This window comes from Apteryx mantelli, chromosome 1 (assembly GCF_036417845.1).
Source record: "Apteryx mantelli isolate bAptMan1 chromosome 1, bAptMan1.hap1, whole genome shotgun sequence".
NCBI lineage: Eukaryota > Metazoa > Chordata > Aves > Apterygiformes > Apterygidae > Apteryx > Apteryx mantelli.
Window position 1 is genome coordinate 126,921,315 of NC_089978.1, and position 15,025 is coordinate 126,936,339.

The 15,025-nt window shown below is 41.8% G+C and overlaps 1 protein-coding gene across 2 annotated transcripts; it reads right to left on the bottom strand.

Annotated features, from left to right (window-relative positions):
* Nucleotides 1-1,686: 1,686 nt before the first annotated feature.
* Nucleotides 1,687-13,465, bottom strand: NIT2 (nitrilase family member 2). Of its 2 annotated transcripts, XM_067301328.1 has the most exons (10): nucleotides 13,408-13,465; nucleotides 11,176-11,294; nucleotides 8,394-8,514; nucleotides 8,188-8,276; nucleotides 6,468-6,561; nucleotides 5,456-5,530; nucleotides 4,927-5,005; nucleotides 4,149-4,247; nucleotides 2,932-2,987; nucleotides 1,687-2,554 (listed from the first exon to the last, which is right to left on the bottom strand). In XM_067301328.1, the coding sequence occupies exons 1-10, from the start codon at nucleotides 13,433-13,435 to the stop codon at nucleotides 2,466-2,468; spliced, it is 849 nt and encodes a 282-aa protein (XP_067157429.1). In that variant the 5' UTR covers nucleotides 13,436-13,465; the 3' UTR covers nucleotides 1,687-2,465. The 2 variants fall into 2 exon arrangements, with proteins under 2 accessions (XP_067157429.1, XP_067157439.1); XM_067301338.1 differs by lacking the exon at nucleotides 5,456-5,530.
* Nucleotides 13,466-15,025: the final 1,560 nt, after the last annotated feature.

Genomic DNA, 15,025 nt, shown 5'->3' on the forward strand with positions numbered 1-15,025 from the left:
TCTGCCTTGCCTTTGAAAAGAACTTAAACATTTGCAGGGTGAACTTCTGGAGCTATTTCAGGGTGGTTACTAGGTAGTTTTCTGTATTTATAGAATATTGGTGCATATGTATAATATGGTTACTTAAAGTGCCTGTCTTCTGCCAATATAAAAATTGAGTAGCTATTGCTTCAACTGCTATCTAACCAAGGATTGCTTATGTACTCTTTCATTTGGGGGGGGGGGGGGGGATCCCAGTCCATTGTATCCCTCCCGAGAGTGAAGCTTACTGGAGACACTTAAAAAGCCCTCCTAAAATGGGGGGCTTGGTTGAAAACTGTCCTGACAGACACTGAATTGGACTGAATTTGTCACCTCTTAATTCACCAAAGAGGCCCATTTCAAATTGTCATCTGTTCTCTCCTGTTTGGAAGCCCAAAGGAGGATGGTCTGTACATGTGTGGACTCTTTCATTTTGTCTGTGCGGCCTGCACTTTACATTGTCAAAGTTAAGGAGTGGTCAGCTCTTGGGAATCCTGCACTTCTTTAATCCTCCAAAGAGAGTGTTTAGTTTCTGCATGCTGAACTGGGGGGGGGGGGGGGGGGGAGGAGCCCGATGCAGTAGTTTAGAAATATGGATCTACAATAGCTGCTATGATTTAGAAGTTGGAGCCCAGTGATGGCAGACACTGATGCTGATTGTTGAGTATGTGGCAGGCACCAATCTAATGCAGGAGACCTGACTTAGATGGTGAATTGTTAATTTTTTATATTTATTTTTCAACTAATAAATTTTCACTTCACCTTATGCTCTGTGGCTTTTTTCTTAGCATTCCACTACAGTCTGTATACTGAAATGCAGTGAAAGCACAGATAAAAAAAAGCTTGCTGGAAGAGATCTGCCACTGAAAGTGAAATAATGTGACCTGTCCTTTGAGGGGAAGGAATCCTTAGTGCTTGGCTTAATTTAATCATTGATTTCCATAAAGGTGGCTGGGGTTGCTAGAGGCAACATGTAGCTCATGCCAGAGAAGTCGAAAGAACATCAAAGAACTATGTCAAGACAACAGCTGTGGGAGGAGGATGGTGGACAAACATGAAGAAAAAGGTAAGGTGGTTTGGGGGAAACCGGTGGAGGCTAGAGAGAGAAAAACCTCCCTCCCTCTGCCCACCTTTTATTTATTTATTTATTTATTTTTGTATTTTGAAGTCTCCTTTAGCCTCATTGCTTGCTTTATCATTTTTGCTACTGGAAAACTAAAAGCCTTGTGGCAGAGGCTAGGTATTTGTACATGCTTTACCCCCTCCCCTTCCCTCCCCTCCCCCCCCAGGAAAAAAATAGCCTTTTGTAAATTCATAATTTTTTTTAGACTGGAAGTAGAAGTACAACGGAGGCTTCCTTCTATGCAAACAGCTTTTCTAAAAACTGCTAGCCTGGTTTTGAGTATTTTAAAGCCATCCTTAATAATCAGTTAGTTGGTTTTTTCAGCAAGAGCAGTGGAATAAGCAGAATTTCACATGCAGTTGATGGGAGTTAGTCTTTGACAGGGATAATGTATTCAGACATTCAGCAACTCTAGTACCTGTCTTTTGTGAGATTGGAGAGAAAGACTCGGGCAATTTTCTAACCCTTTGACTGACTTCTCTCACAGCTTTCTAAGTTGAAGACTGTCAGAGTGCAGAATTAAAGTCAACTGAGCCATGATATTAAGGAAGTAGTATTTTTATTTTAATTTACATGTTACTACACCTTTGCTTTAACAAAACAGTAGTGCACATCAGTACTAACAGGAAGTGCAACAAGGATAATTTAATACATATATTGTATAGAGAAGGCACAAGAACCAAAGCCTGTTTACAGATTCTTCTATAGTGGTAGTTCTGTTTGGCTTCCTCTTGCACTGTCATTAAGCAGTACAGAGCAGAATCTGGCCTCTTTTGCTTAGTGTGTTAAATTTTAAGCTTGCCCAGTTAGAAATTGGGCATTTACGTAACTCTAAGCTGATTGTTTAGGCATGTACAACTAAGGCAGGAGACAGGTAGAAAAGTTATGCTTCTAGATTATATGATAATTCACTGAAAAATTCAAGATACTAAAGCCAGCTTCACAGGATTTCCACAGATAACAAGGTTTCCATCTCCGCTTCCTACAAAAAAAGGCCCAGAAACTTAGAAAACAAAAGAGATAACAATACTTAAAATTGTGATGCCTAAACAGCAATGTTAACTGAGTTGAGATGATTTGACCTCTATCTTTGTCCTAGCTGTTAAATACTGTTAAAAAAAAAAAAAAGAGAGGAGAGATAAAAGTCAGCTCAGAAGCTATATTTGAATTGATTTTTAGAATTATACCACCAAGGGTGTGGGGGTTAGTTTAAAAACAAACAAACCAACCATCACATTTATCAGTAGCCTAGTAGTGAAGGAATCCTGAAGATGAAGGCAGCAGCCACTGTGCCACCTGAGCCTTCCACATTCATACAGCTTCACTTTTTCATCTCTACACCATACAGATCATAACGCTTCTGGCTCAAAATAGGGATTTGTTGACGGATTTCTGCAAGCTTCTTCAGATCTGGAGGGGCAAGAAATAGCTATTAGAACGCAGTCAAAAAGGACTGGAAAGTGCACAACTTGCTCTGATCAAGGCAGGAAACGAGAAGATTTTCATGAAGAATGTTTCTGTTGGTCACCATGACTAGGGAGCCAGGGCTGAATGAAGCCTGAATTTGCTCTTGCCTAAGGTAGCAGCTTCCTCATAAGGGAGGAGACTGGAACAGTCTGGTCTTGCTGCTGCTTTTCTTGCTTTACTCTAGCAAAGATAGGGAAGGAAAGGGAACACTGCATCATATGCACCTGTGTGGGAGGAGACAAGCTCAAGACTCCTGGCTCTCTTAGTTTCATGACCTGTATTGGAGGGGAATAAAGTAGGAAAAAACCCTACCAACTTACCTATATCTGTGTATAGAACTGTTTCCTCAGTGCCAGCTTTGGCTATGACTTCACCCCTGCAAAATTAAACACATTTGTTCAGAGCATTAACACAGAGGTATCGAGGCATCAGTCCAGTTGCTGTTGTTTGTATAGGAGTGGGTCTACCCTTTGAGATCTGGGGCTGTAGAGACAGGGCTGTCCTAAAAATAGCATCATAATTCCTAACTCTTGAATAGCTTCCAAGTTTTCATGTAACACATACATGCTTAAGTATGCTTCTGAAGATCAAGAAGAATGAAACAAATATGAGAACCAATGCATGTGACCAGGGAATATACCTATCTCCAGTAGGGATAATTGTGTATGGTAAGGAATAAGTCTTTCCCATTTCAGATCCTACTGGCTTTTAACAGAAGGAGCACACTTCATACTCTGCATGAGCTACTAAACACTATCAAGTCTCCACCAAGAGCAACATCCTTGCTATCATCATGTAAAGTTAAAAGCTGTAGACATAGCTAAAAATGTTTTACTTACTTTGCAATTGTCTAGAAGAGTAACATAATTGGAATGATTTATTTGGAAAAAAAATTGACTGAAGACTGTTACTTTTGCCCAGGGCCACTCAGGTGCATAGGAGAAAGTTATTGCTGCTTAAGTCAGAATGTGTCTTGTCTGGTTGAAGACATTCTTGTTCTTTCTTGTGTCAAAGCAGGGGGGTTCTTTGAGGAAGTTAAACTGTTTCATACAAACAGTTTAATATGGTTCTGTTCTGGATGGACAATTATCACAGTACATAGTATGTAATGGAGTGAATTTCAGGGACAATTTGAGAAGGTCAGCAGCTTAACTAATACTTAATGCTACTAAAGTAGCTTCTGTGCTTCCAACAAGAATGCATATGGTTAAACTAGTTTTACTGGCTAACAAAAAAACCCCTGAAAAAATAAGAAAAAAGGATGATTTTGAAGATGTAGGCTTACTGCACCCTTGTCTTTGTCACTTAAGAACATGAAATGCATCTGTCCGCTTTTGCTATGTGAAAAAACACTCAGGAAGCAAGGGCCTATATCAAATGCTGAAAGTTGGGCACTTCATTTAAAAAAAAAAAAAAAGTTCTCAGGTGCTTTTTACAAGAACTTAAGACATTTTCAGTAGGTGGAAATGTGAGACTGAAATGTGACTGTCAAGTAAAACACTTTTTAATCAAGAGAAGATTATTTTTCTGAACTCACCATGGATTTACTACAGTGCTGTGTCCCCAGGCAACATAGGATGCTTTTTCATCTCTGGCAGGAGATACCGTAGCTACGTAGACTTGATTATCAACAGCTCTGTGTTCACAGAAAGATGGGGGAGAGGGAAAAGTCTGACTCTTTTTTTTCTTTTTTATACCACCACTTAACTAAGAAGAAGAGAAGGAAGTCATGCTGAAGGGGTGAGCTATACATCCTTCTGAAGAGTAGCCAAAATCATAAATGATGAAGGTCAGAGAGCAAACAAAGCTGGGAAAGAGAAGTATCTAGCACCTGCCCCCAGAGTTAGGGTTAGAATAAGTTACGTATTTGTTCAGTATGTAGCAAAAGTGATTGAAGCTGACCAAATGAATAAATTTGACTTAATTTAAGACTTAAGAAAAGAATCCTGCATTCAGGAGTCTCAAGGTCTCTTTCTGTCTTTAGTTAGAGCAGTTCTTAAATGGTTATTGCTGGCTCATGCCTCTTCTGTCTAAAACTTTGTGTGTGAATGGTGCTCATAGTACTACAGGGAAAAGGTCCTTGTAAGGGTACAGCTGGGGGCAGAGGGGCTGACAGGAGTGAAGGATAACCATCTGCTTTCCTCCTTGACAGCAAAATTTGGTGTCCCATGCAAGGCCTGAGGAATGGTGTAGCACTGATAGCAGGGTGACCCTGCAGCACCACTTATGCTGCATAATGTGGTTTAGAATACAAGAACAATTCAGTTCTAAATGCTAAAACCCCCTATGGAACAGGAGCATAACTTAGTTCTTACCGTCCCCTTTGTAGTAGTTCCCAGTGAGCTGGTCCTGTTGTCAGATTAAAAGCCCCTGGATATATCAGCAGCTGGCAACCTTTGTTAAAAGGAAATTAGAACCCAACCGTCATTAAGGGGAAAATGGTTTACACTACAGCCACCCAAAGCAAGCTTTCTTTCAGTGTTTATTGCCCAATTTCTGTCCACAATGGAAGAAAATTTAGCCCCTCCTTGCACAGCACAGGTGATTGATTATGTCAGCAAAGCCCTGTGATATATTGTCAAGTGTGGGGCCATGTGAACTTCATCCTTCTCCACCGTTCCATCAGCAGAGGCATAGCAGGAGATGACTGCTACCTTACTCAAGGAGAGTAGATCCTCGTTTGAATAATGAGGTCTCAGGCACAAGCTGCACTTTGTATTATTTGTGTTATTAGAGTGCATGATCATGCATACAGATTACTCAGTATGTACCACCCTGAAACAGCCTTGTATAGTTCAGGCCTTAGGGCTAGCCCTGCTCCACTGTTAGGTGACCCAGCCTCACCTTTCTGTCCATAGATTTGAGCCAGCTCAGCAAATCTGATATCATAGCAGATGCCCAGGCCCACTTTACAGTACACTGTTCTCAAAACACAAGAGACAACAGTCAGATTGCTGCCAGAAGTACACAAAAGTAATCAGAAGTTTCCCTTTAGCCATCCTGCCAGCTGTTAATTAACACGTGTCACAGTAACAAGAGGAGGTATATTTAAATGTTTCCTTATCTGCAGCAAGCACTGGCTATTTGAGGGTGAGAATTCATTCATCATAAGGGCATGTCCACAAAATAATGTCATATGAGGCCTTTGTGTAACATTATTTCTTTCTTATTTAGCTGCAAGCTTTTCAGCGATATGCAAAGAAAAGAGACCACTCACTGCTCTGCAAGAACTAAAACTAGTTATGTGCTTTCCTATAGTGTGCACATTACAAGGAGTAGGAGGTGACCATGGAAGTTGAGACTCTTAGGAGAGCTCAGTTAATGGGACATGATAATTTTTGAAGACAGAGCGGTAGGTGTGTTACGTTTTTATCTGATGTGGTTGATGCAAGAATGTTGAAATGGGTTTTATAGTTAATTGTCTCCAGTATTGTATTAGCTTCACATGAAACAAGCTGCTAGTATAGCTGTTTGCTACATATAAAACATGGCTTGGAAAAAAATATAAGCAGTTTAGGCAGATGTAATTTCTATAAAAAGAAAAAAATACAATAACTACTCTATTAGAAATCAACAAAACCTTGTTTGCTAAAGGAAGCACCATGATGCTTGCTTCATCCTTTTCTACTCCTCTGTCCTTTTTCAATCATGTTGTCTTTGTAAAGAGTTTCAGAAGTGATTCACACACTTGGAACAAACAAACTATATTGGCCATGGTGGTCAAATGCCTAATATAAATCCAACAATTAAAAATCCCAGGGGTAGGGGGAGAAGAGCTCCAAAAGAACTGTTTCAAGACTGTCTGTAGTGTCATTGTGGTAGTGTTCCTTAAAGAGAAGGCTTGTCTTATACTCACGAGTATCAAACATAGAGAAACTATTCCCTGGACTCAGGGTTTCAGACTCTTTGAACTGTATCTTCCCAGGAACATTAATGTCAAACAAATGAATCTGTAATTAGAGTGTTATTAATAACAATTAATAACAATTTCTGTGCTTGATATTTGAGCCTGTTTATATTAGACCCGTGTATTTTCTAGTCAACTTCATCTAGACTACTCTTTTGCCAGGATCCCAACTAAACATTGCTGAAGATTCAAATCATCTTTAGGAGATCTCACAATCAGTTTTCTTCTCTACATGTCTAAACTTATTTGGGGAAAAAAAATGCTGGGCATTTTAAACATCACATATAATCCCTGTGTACCAAGTGATGCATATATCAAATGTTTATACTATTAACCAAGTAAAATGCCCAGTCCTTGTCCCATGCAATAATAGACAGGAGGTAAAAATAGCTAAAATATGTAACAACTTATTTGTAGTATGCATTCACATCTTCAGGGAAAGAATTCCTGCAAAATAGCTATCTTCCTTGATTTAACGAGTAATTTGGGAAAAGAGAGGCTCCATATTAAATGTCTTGAGCTTGTCAGGATGATCTTAGGTGCAATATGTTAAAGCACATAACTCCTCTCTCTTACAAGGCGCGAGTCCCATTCCTCCAAAACTTCTCCAGAAAGTACCCTCAAAGTCATGTAGCTCCCATCACTTCAGCTATGCAGATGTCTTAGCCTCTGTGGACAGTCATTATCTCCCCCTTGCAAAGGAGAATCCTATTCCTGAGTGGGGCCTCCTACTACTAAAGCTGTTTTAGTATTATTATTAGTTCCTATTTACACAGTACAACCTGTATTCAACAAGTACAGTGGGTGTGGACTGGTGTGGTACAACAGAAGGAAGACAACATACTGTTTCAGAGAGCTAGCTAATAGCAAAGTGCAGAATCAGTTAACAGAATAAATCAATACCTACACCCCAGAGCTATTCTGCATCACCTCATTTGTTCCAAGTAACCTTGCATTCTCTTTTTTATTTTATCTTGAAACAAACATGATGATGTTCACCTAAGGAATTATACCTGTATGCAAAGCCAGATTAACAGAAACTATAGTCTATATTTATGAATAGTAGGTAGTTTCTCAGAAGGCACAAAGCAACATCCAGGTGGAAGGAGACAGTAAGCAGCCATCTACCACAAACAGCAGGCACAGCTCAGCTGCAGATCTGGTAGGCAGCCCTTTGGATTTGTCTGCACAAATTTACATACTTTGTGTGCTGTATGTATAAGAGCAGTATTCATGATGATAGAAAGGCTAAGTCCATTGGGAACCTGAGGAAAAAATCCTGATCCCACTGAAGTGACATTAGATTTCAGACCTAGACCAACATACATAGGCAAGCTGAGATGGATCAGGATTTACTCTTTAAAACAGATTTCCCAGTATGTGGGACAAGCCAATTAGGCCTTCTGTGCCCTATCATCTTTATCCAAAACAAGTTGATGACCACCTTTGAAAAAAGTATTTTCATGTCCCAAAGAAAAACTGCATGTACTTATTAACCACAGTACACTGCTTATTATTACTGGAAGATTCTACTGTTCGCATCATCTTTAGGCACAGATGAAGTTACTTGTGCCTTCTAAAAAGAAAACACAGTATCATTTTTTGGACAACATTGCTAAATGCTATTCACACCAATAAGAAACCTTCTAATAACACTCTGCCATCTTACCTTCCTATGCTTTGCCAACATAGCACCATCAGGCCCAAAGACAGTACACGTATTATACAGCTTTCCACCATCCTCTTCTGGAATAGATCCTTTATTAAGGCAAGAACAAAAATTTCACACTGTAATATATGGAGTTTTGATGCATCTGCACAAATAGACATTGCCCATTTTTCCCTTCAAGGAGATAGTCATGAGGAATAAGTTACCTCCAACAAGATATATGCTACACTCCTTTGCAACTTCTGAGAGCTTTTGTGTCGATTCTCCAGGGATCTTCTCTGCATATTCCTTGAAGTACTGGGTTCCATAAGGAGAGTTAAAACATTCCTAGAATTGGAAAAAGATTGAAATTAAGTTAAAATCTGATAATACCACTGCAAGCAGGTGTACTTGGCCTCTCAAACTCCTCTTCTAGCAACATTCTCATATGACCTTCAGCTTTACAGGAGCTCACTAAACAACCCCAAAAATATCAGAGAGGCAACAGAGAATGTAACAATCAGAGACAATGTGGTGGGTGAGTTGGTGTGAACATGTGCCGGACAGAACATGAGCTAGGACATTCAGTAAAGCTGTTAGTAGTAATAAGGCTAGCATATTTATCAGTCTAGACTTAGCGAGATTGCAAGGAATCGTCTCAGAGCAATGAACCAAGTCCCACCTAGCTCATCTGACAATTTACAAGCTAAATCAATTTTCTCAAAACTGTGAAATTGTTGTGCTCATCTACAGCCTATATTTTCTTCCTTTTTTAAAGGACCTTTTCAGAACATGGATTTCTCAAAATCTTTTGCTAAAACTATCCTTTAAATACCAGTTCCCCACAACTGAAGAGTCTCTTCTGTCTCAGTCTCTAGTTAAAGATTTGCTATCCTCAGAATGAGGCGTGTAATCTTTAGACAGTAAGATTAACAGAGTGGTTTAGATGCCTAAACTAGGTGGCCAGTGGTATTTGAGAGGCCCAAGATACCTAGAACTCACTCTGCATTACATTTGCCAGCCCTGTATGGGCGTGAGAAACCCCCACCCCCACCGCTATTTCTCCCCTAAAGGAATACAGCTGGAGGCCACAGATGATAGGCTATCAGATAGCACTGAGCACCTACTCTTAGACAACTGATTCCCTGCCCAAGCATGTGCCTTGGTTGTTACTTCAGCTCACTGGAAATTTTTACTAGGAAACAAACAAACAAACAAAAAAATCAATCTATCTGGGAGTAGTACAATAAACATTTATGCCGTAACTGTCCAAGCAAACATCTTAAAAACTACAGTAGATTCTTCTGAACTAGAAGATCTGAACCAAAACTGGATGAGTTTTCACCACATGCACAAACACTTGCACAAACAGCTGTTAGGCACCAGCTAATTTATGGCAGAATTTGTGGATGGAAGATCGAGAGAGGAGGTCTCTGCAGACTGTCAAATGAGTTTGTCGGGCTTTTGAAAGCTGGAGTGCACTTCAGGAAAATGAAATCAGTGCCAGCTGCCTTCACCACCTTCTTGCCACCTGCAACAGCAGTGTGGCTGGCAGCAAAACCACAGGGCTGTACTGCAAGATAACACTGGAACATGACTGCACACTGCCTGTACAGATCTCCTAGTCCTGTGCTCTCCAAAGTGGGAAGAGTGCAGGGATACATCTTTGAATTCTTTCAATTTGTTTCTAGATTCAAACAGGTTCTGTTGTTATTTCTTAATCTATAAATATTACAAATCATTTTTGTCCAACACATCTCCAGGTTCAGAAGTGAAAAAAAAAATTAACACAACAAGGGCCGCATGTCACAGGAAAACTGCCACATGCCTCTGCACTATACGCTCAGTGCAAGTCTCTGTGAAGGGTGACTTTAAAAAAAATAAGTGGAGAGAAGAAAATATTTCATGCCTGCCTCCTAGAAGCAATAAAAAGTTTACGTTCCCAAAGCCTGTGAAAGACCCTAAGCCTGTTTGAGAGGACTTACTTTATAAGCATAAAGTATCATTAGCAAGATGAATACCTCTACTAAATAGGGCCAGAAACATCAACATTTGCACACGTGACAAAACTAGCAAATAATAGATAATCTCAGTGTAGGAGGCCCAGACAGGATAATCAAAGGTCATATGTGCAATACCAGAGCTGTGCTGGTACAAAGCAGCAGGGAAGTTTGCTTAATACTTGGCCTGTGACAGCAGGATGGAGAATATTCTTTGTGTAAAACATTCACACCTAAAGTTCACCCAGTAATGAACTTTGCACTCCTGAGTCAGATGCTGCAGGGCACAGGGGTAACAAACGTCCCCTCAGAAAGAAAGGAAAAGCTCCCAGCTGCACTGGAAAGGCCACCTCACTGCCAACACATTCATCTGCGTAAAAATTCAGCAAGGCAATCATGGGTGAAGTCCAAAAGGTAGATCAGAATTGGTCAGCAATTTTAAGTGCAGACCATGTCCCTACAGAAGGATGTCATACAAGAAAGGCATTTTGATGATAATTCAGCCACAAACAACCTACTGGAAATGTCTGAAAGTCCGTTTTGTTTCTCATGTGCTGCCTAATCTGAAAGGGTTGTGGTAAAGAGAGACACTGGATGCCCGTTTTCTTTCATTTTGACATTGACATTCTTTTGCTGAAAAATCATCTTTTCCTAAATTCCAGCACAGAAGGCTTCTGCAAAGATTCAGACCACAGTCTCACTTTTGCAATTCAGAACAAATCAGTCAGGGCTGATGGAATTGCCTGGGATTTAAACCAGCACAAACTTATCAGAATCTTGTCCCACAAAAAAAGACAACCTGCTAGCTCCAGCCAATTAAGTCTCCTTGCTGCATGCCACTAGATATAACAAGGCACATTCATTCCTGTTTTTTTCTGTTTTGGAGCCTCTTACAGTATCCAAGCATACACAGAGAGAAATGGGAATATAAACTCATGATTAACACTGGAAAAAGAGGTTTCCCAGGGGTTTGAGGTATAGGATTTTTAAGTTTAAGATCTTTACTCACAGGTAGAGCCACAACTTTTGCTCCTTTTGCCGATGCTTCTTTTACCAGTCCACAGGCTCGTTGCAGGTTATCTGATTTGACAGCAGATACCTGAAGCTGAATGAGTGCCAGGCGGAAATCTAATGACAGAAATGAAACAATTAGCCAGTGAAATCCCCCAGGTAAACCACTTCAAATTTTGAATTCATTAGTAGGTGTTAAACAAAATAAATTTGCCTACATCTACATATATCTTGCATATATCTACCACTTCCAACTCATTATTCAGTCAGTATATGACTCTGGAAACAGCCTCTTAACATGGGGAAACATTCAAACCTAGGCTTGCCACATGGGAACCATACACATCATCACTTGGCTCAGCTCAAAGATCACAGGGTTCACGTGCTAGTAACAGGGTAGATCCCGCTTAGCCTAGGAAGTATCCAACCCAAGCTCTCATGTAAGATTCCGTGTAAACGTAAGCAGGACAGGGAAACCCCTAGCAATCTAAACCTGCTTTCTTCCCAACTCACTACATGTTTTGTTAGTGTATCTCTTGGTTGTGCCCACCACCTCATGAGCCTTGCATCTCATAAAATGCTGCTAGCAAACTAAAAGATTGGGATAATCCCCAAAGCACCCAGATAAGGGAAGGGTTTGCTTTTATTTGTCAAATGTCACACCAGGCCCAGGAAATGGATATGAGGAGCCATCAAACAATAGAGGTAACAACTTTATTTATTGATGATTTCTTTACAATTCAGTTTCTAGACAAGGGAAAGATGCAAGTATTATCAACACTGTCTCTATTGCAACTAAACAGGATTTACATTTGCAGGAGCCTTTGAATTACAAGACCCAGAGAGATCAAATCAGGTTTTGTGGACACCCCTGAGACTACTTTCCATGAATATCCTAGCACCTTGGGCTTCAGAAAAACACTTTCTCATCAGGTAGAACTGTCTGCTTTTAAACAAAAGTGTTGTGCCTTCGTAAAGAAAGATATGGTTTAAAGTATCTCTCTTCTGAAAACTCCCCTGTCATACAAAGGCAACTATGGGATAAAGCAGTGAGAAGCATAGCTCCTATGGTCAGGGAAGCAGCAAGAGCTGATCTCGAGGAAGACGAGATTGGATCAGGAACAGTCAAGCAATGTTCTTCCTCCATACTTCAGTTCAGTAGCTAAGGAGCTGATTTTTTAAAGTGAGGCAAATAATCAATTTGTGATTTTGTCACTACTCACATGAGAGACTGTCTGAATATTTGGCTTAGTGAGTAAACAAAGTTTTACTGAGATTACAATCATCTCAAACAAACAGATGCAAGTGTAGTGAGCTTTCTATCCCATTTAGATAGCTGTAGTAGTAGTTTGTCTAAATCTTTTCCTTTGATAATTTGAGGGATGCATTTTTGCTCAGAGAAATCAGACTCTTAAAGATGTACACTTCAGCATAAACTCATTTTGCAGAAAAGCAAAAGAGCATCTACTAGATAAAATTTTAACCAACTTCCCTCCCACAGCGAGGGAACACCATTTAAATGCCAATGTGAGAAACCTCAGGAAATCATTCATCTTAATCTCCCTGTGCCTTGGGCTTATAGTTTGTAGAAAGCGCAAAATTAAAGCTCCGTCACTACAGTTAAAGTCTAGTGTTAAAAGGCTGAGGTGGAAGATTAACAGAAGCACAGAGAAATGGGTAAAAGGGCAGTAGAGACACAAGATCTCTTCTTCGGGCCTGAGCTTCTCCAAGCGCTTCTTTAAAAAACAGTCCTCAGGACAAATCTACAGCAACATAAACCACAACGAGGTTAAGAGTACGTCGGAGTAAAACGTTACTTCATTTTTGTACTACTGTGAAGCACGTTTTTTTCCCTGGAAAACATCAGAAGTTTAACAAGTCTGATTTGCTGAGATCCGGGCACGCTGCCCGTTAGGGCGCTGCGGGGAGATGCTCCCCAAGCCGCCCCTGCAGCAGCCCCCGGCTGCGTCCGCGCAGGGCAGGTAACGGCGCGGGGGCGGCCCGCGGCGGCCCCTCCGCGCTGCCTGGGGCTCCGCCGGGGGACCGGCGCCGCTCAGCGCCCCCTCTCACGGGCTGTCGCCGGGGCGGGGGCCAAAGCCCCGCCGGAGGGGCCGGGCCCCGCTCACGCCGTTCCCCAAGGGCCGGGACCGGCGGGGGGGGGGGGGGGAGGGGGAGAGGTGCGTGAGGGGAGTAACGGCCACTCCGCGCCCGCGCGCCCCGCGCCCCTCACTGGCCATGGCTCCGCGCGCCGGCTGCATCCCCGCTTCACCGACCGCCTCCCGCTTATAGAGCCGGGCGGCCCGCCGCGCGCAGGCGCGCCAGCCCGCCCCGCCCGCGAGCTGCTGGGAAATATAGTCTCACCGCCGGCCGCAGCGAACCGGAGAGAAGGAGCGGCTTCCGCCGGGCCGCGCGGCCTGGCCCTTGCGCTGTGCCCCTCCCTCCGCCCCCGACAGCATCGGGCCGATCGCGACAGTTGCCTTTCCCTATGCATCTTGATATGCTCGGCCTGTTAAAGTTTGTGCTCTCATTTTCTCGAATTACAAACATTTGCTCTCTTTAAGCAAAGGGAGGTCCACCTGCTGTATCTTTTTTCTTTTTTTGGAATATTAAAAAAAATGTTAAGCTATCACAAGTGATCTTGCTTAAAATAAGACTCACATCTTGCTTTAAAGTCTAGCTACTTTCCTGATTTAATTTCACAGCACTTCCCACAAGCGGTTTTGCTCACACCTTCAGGAGCAGCACACTTGGCATTGAGAGTAGGAATAAAGAGGTATCCCAGGGGATGGAAATACCTCAAGCCCAAAGTCACTGCTGAACATCTCCCTGCGGGTAACCTCAGGGATGACAAGGACCTGGGTGTGCTCCTCCCGGGCCCTCTCAGCACTTCACAAAAAAGCAGCTGTGAATTTAGACCCGTCCGTGCTCTACAGGGTTACGAAGCAACTCCCTGTTCTCCCAGCTCTGTGCAACCCTTAGCAATTGTTAAGGACTGGTCCCAAGAGATCTCTACCAGTTTACAGGTAACCTGTTCACTTGAAACACTGGCACATTCCATCTTCTTTTACAAGGTAGACACTGATACGCTATCTGCCAAGTTGTTTTTATTATCAAGCACTCCCCTTGACTCAAGCCAGAATGTTGCATCCTCACATCTCTATGTTCTTGGGCTTTCTAAAAGCACATTTGTATTATTACAGATTCATGCTGTTTAGATGCTGGTACCCCCCCCACAGTATTTCCCATGCGAAAGTACCTCTGCAAGTTCAAAGCACGTGACAGCAGACAGGGCAAGGAGAAAGCAAAGCGTGTAACCCAGCATGAGCACTCTCTCACACATTTTGGGCTGATGAGGAAACACATGAGGAGCCAAGATAAAGGATGGGAAGTGAATAAAATGCACCAACCTACATGCTACCGTTATAAACTTCCCCTTGACAAAACAACTATTCAATTTGATTGAATACAATACTGCCCCTGGAGCAGTGAAGGGAACACCTGCCTTCCCTTTTACCTGTGCCCATGGTAGTAGAAGCAGCATATATGAAAAAATATATATATTTTTTTAATAGCACACTTGGCAGGGTTCCAGGCACAAAGAACAGCTGTCTCCTGAGTTCAGATAGGGTTTGGGGCACAGCACAAAGAAAGAAAGAAAGAAAGAAAGAAAGAAAGAAAAAATGAACAGTCAATTTTTCAAGTTTCCAAACAATAATATCCGAAAACATTAAATATGCCCCAAAAGAACAAGTTAGCATGCTATCATTCCTTCCTCCCCACAAAGGGGAAACTTCTCAGCGATTCAGTAGACTACTCTTACTTCAAAACAGTGGCTACTTGACAGAGTC

Bases quoted from the DNA above. Each gene is read 5' to 3' on its own strand.
- NIT2 (XM_067301328.1), bottom strand. From the start codon at position 13,435: ATGCAGCCGGCGCGCGGAGCCATGGCCA. The intron at 8,515-11,175 runs GTGAGTAAAGAT...TTCCAATTCTAG, and splicing joins CAAAAGTTGTGGCTCTACCT to GAATGTTTTAACTCTCCTTA. The intron at 2,555-2,931 runs GTAAGTTGGTAG...TTGCCCCTCCAG, and splicing joins AGTTCTATACACAGATATAG to ATCTGAAGAAGCTTGCAGAA.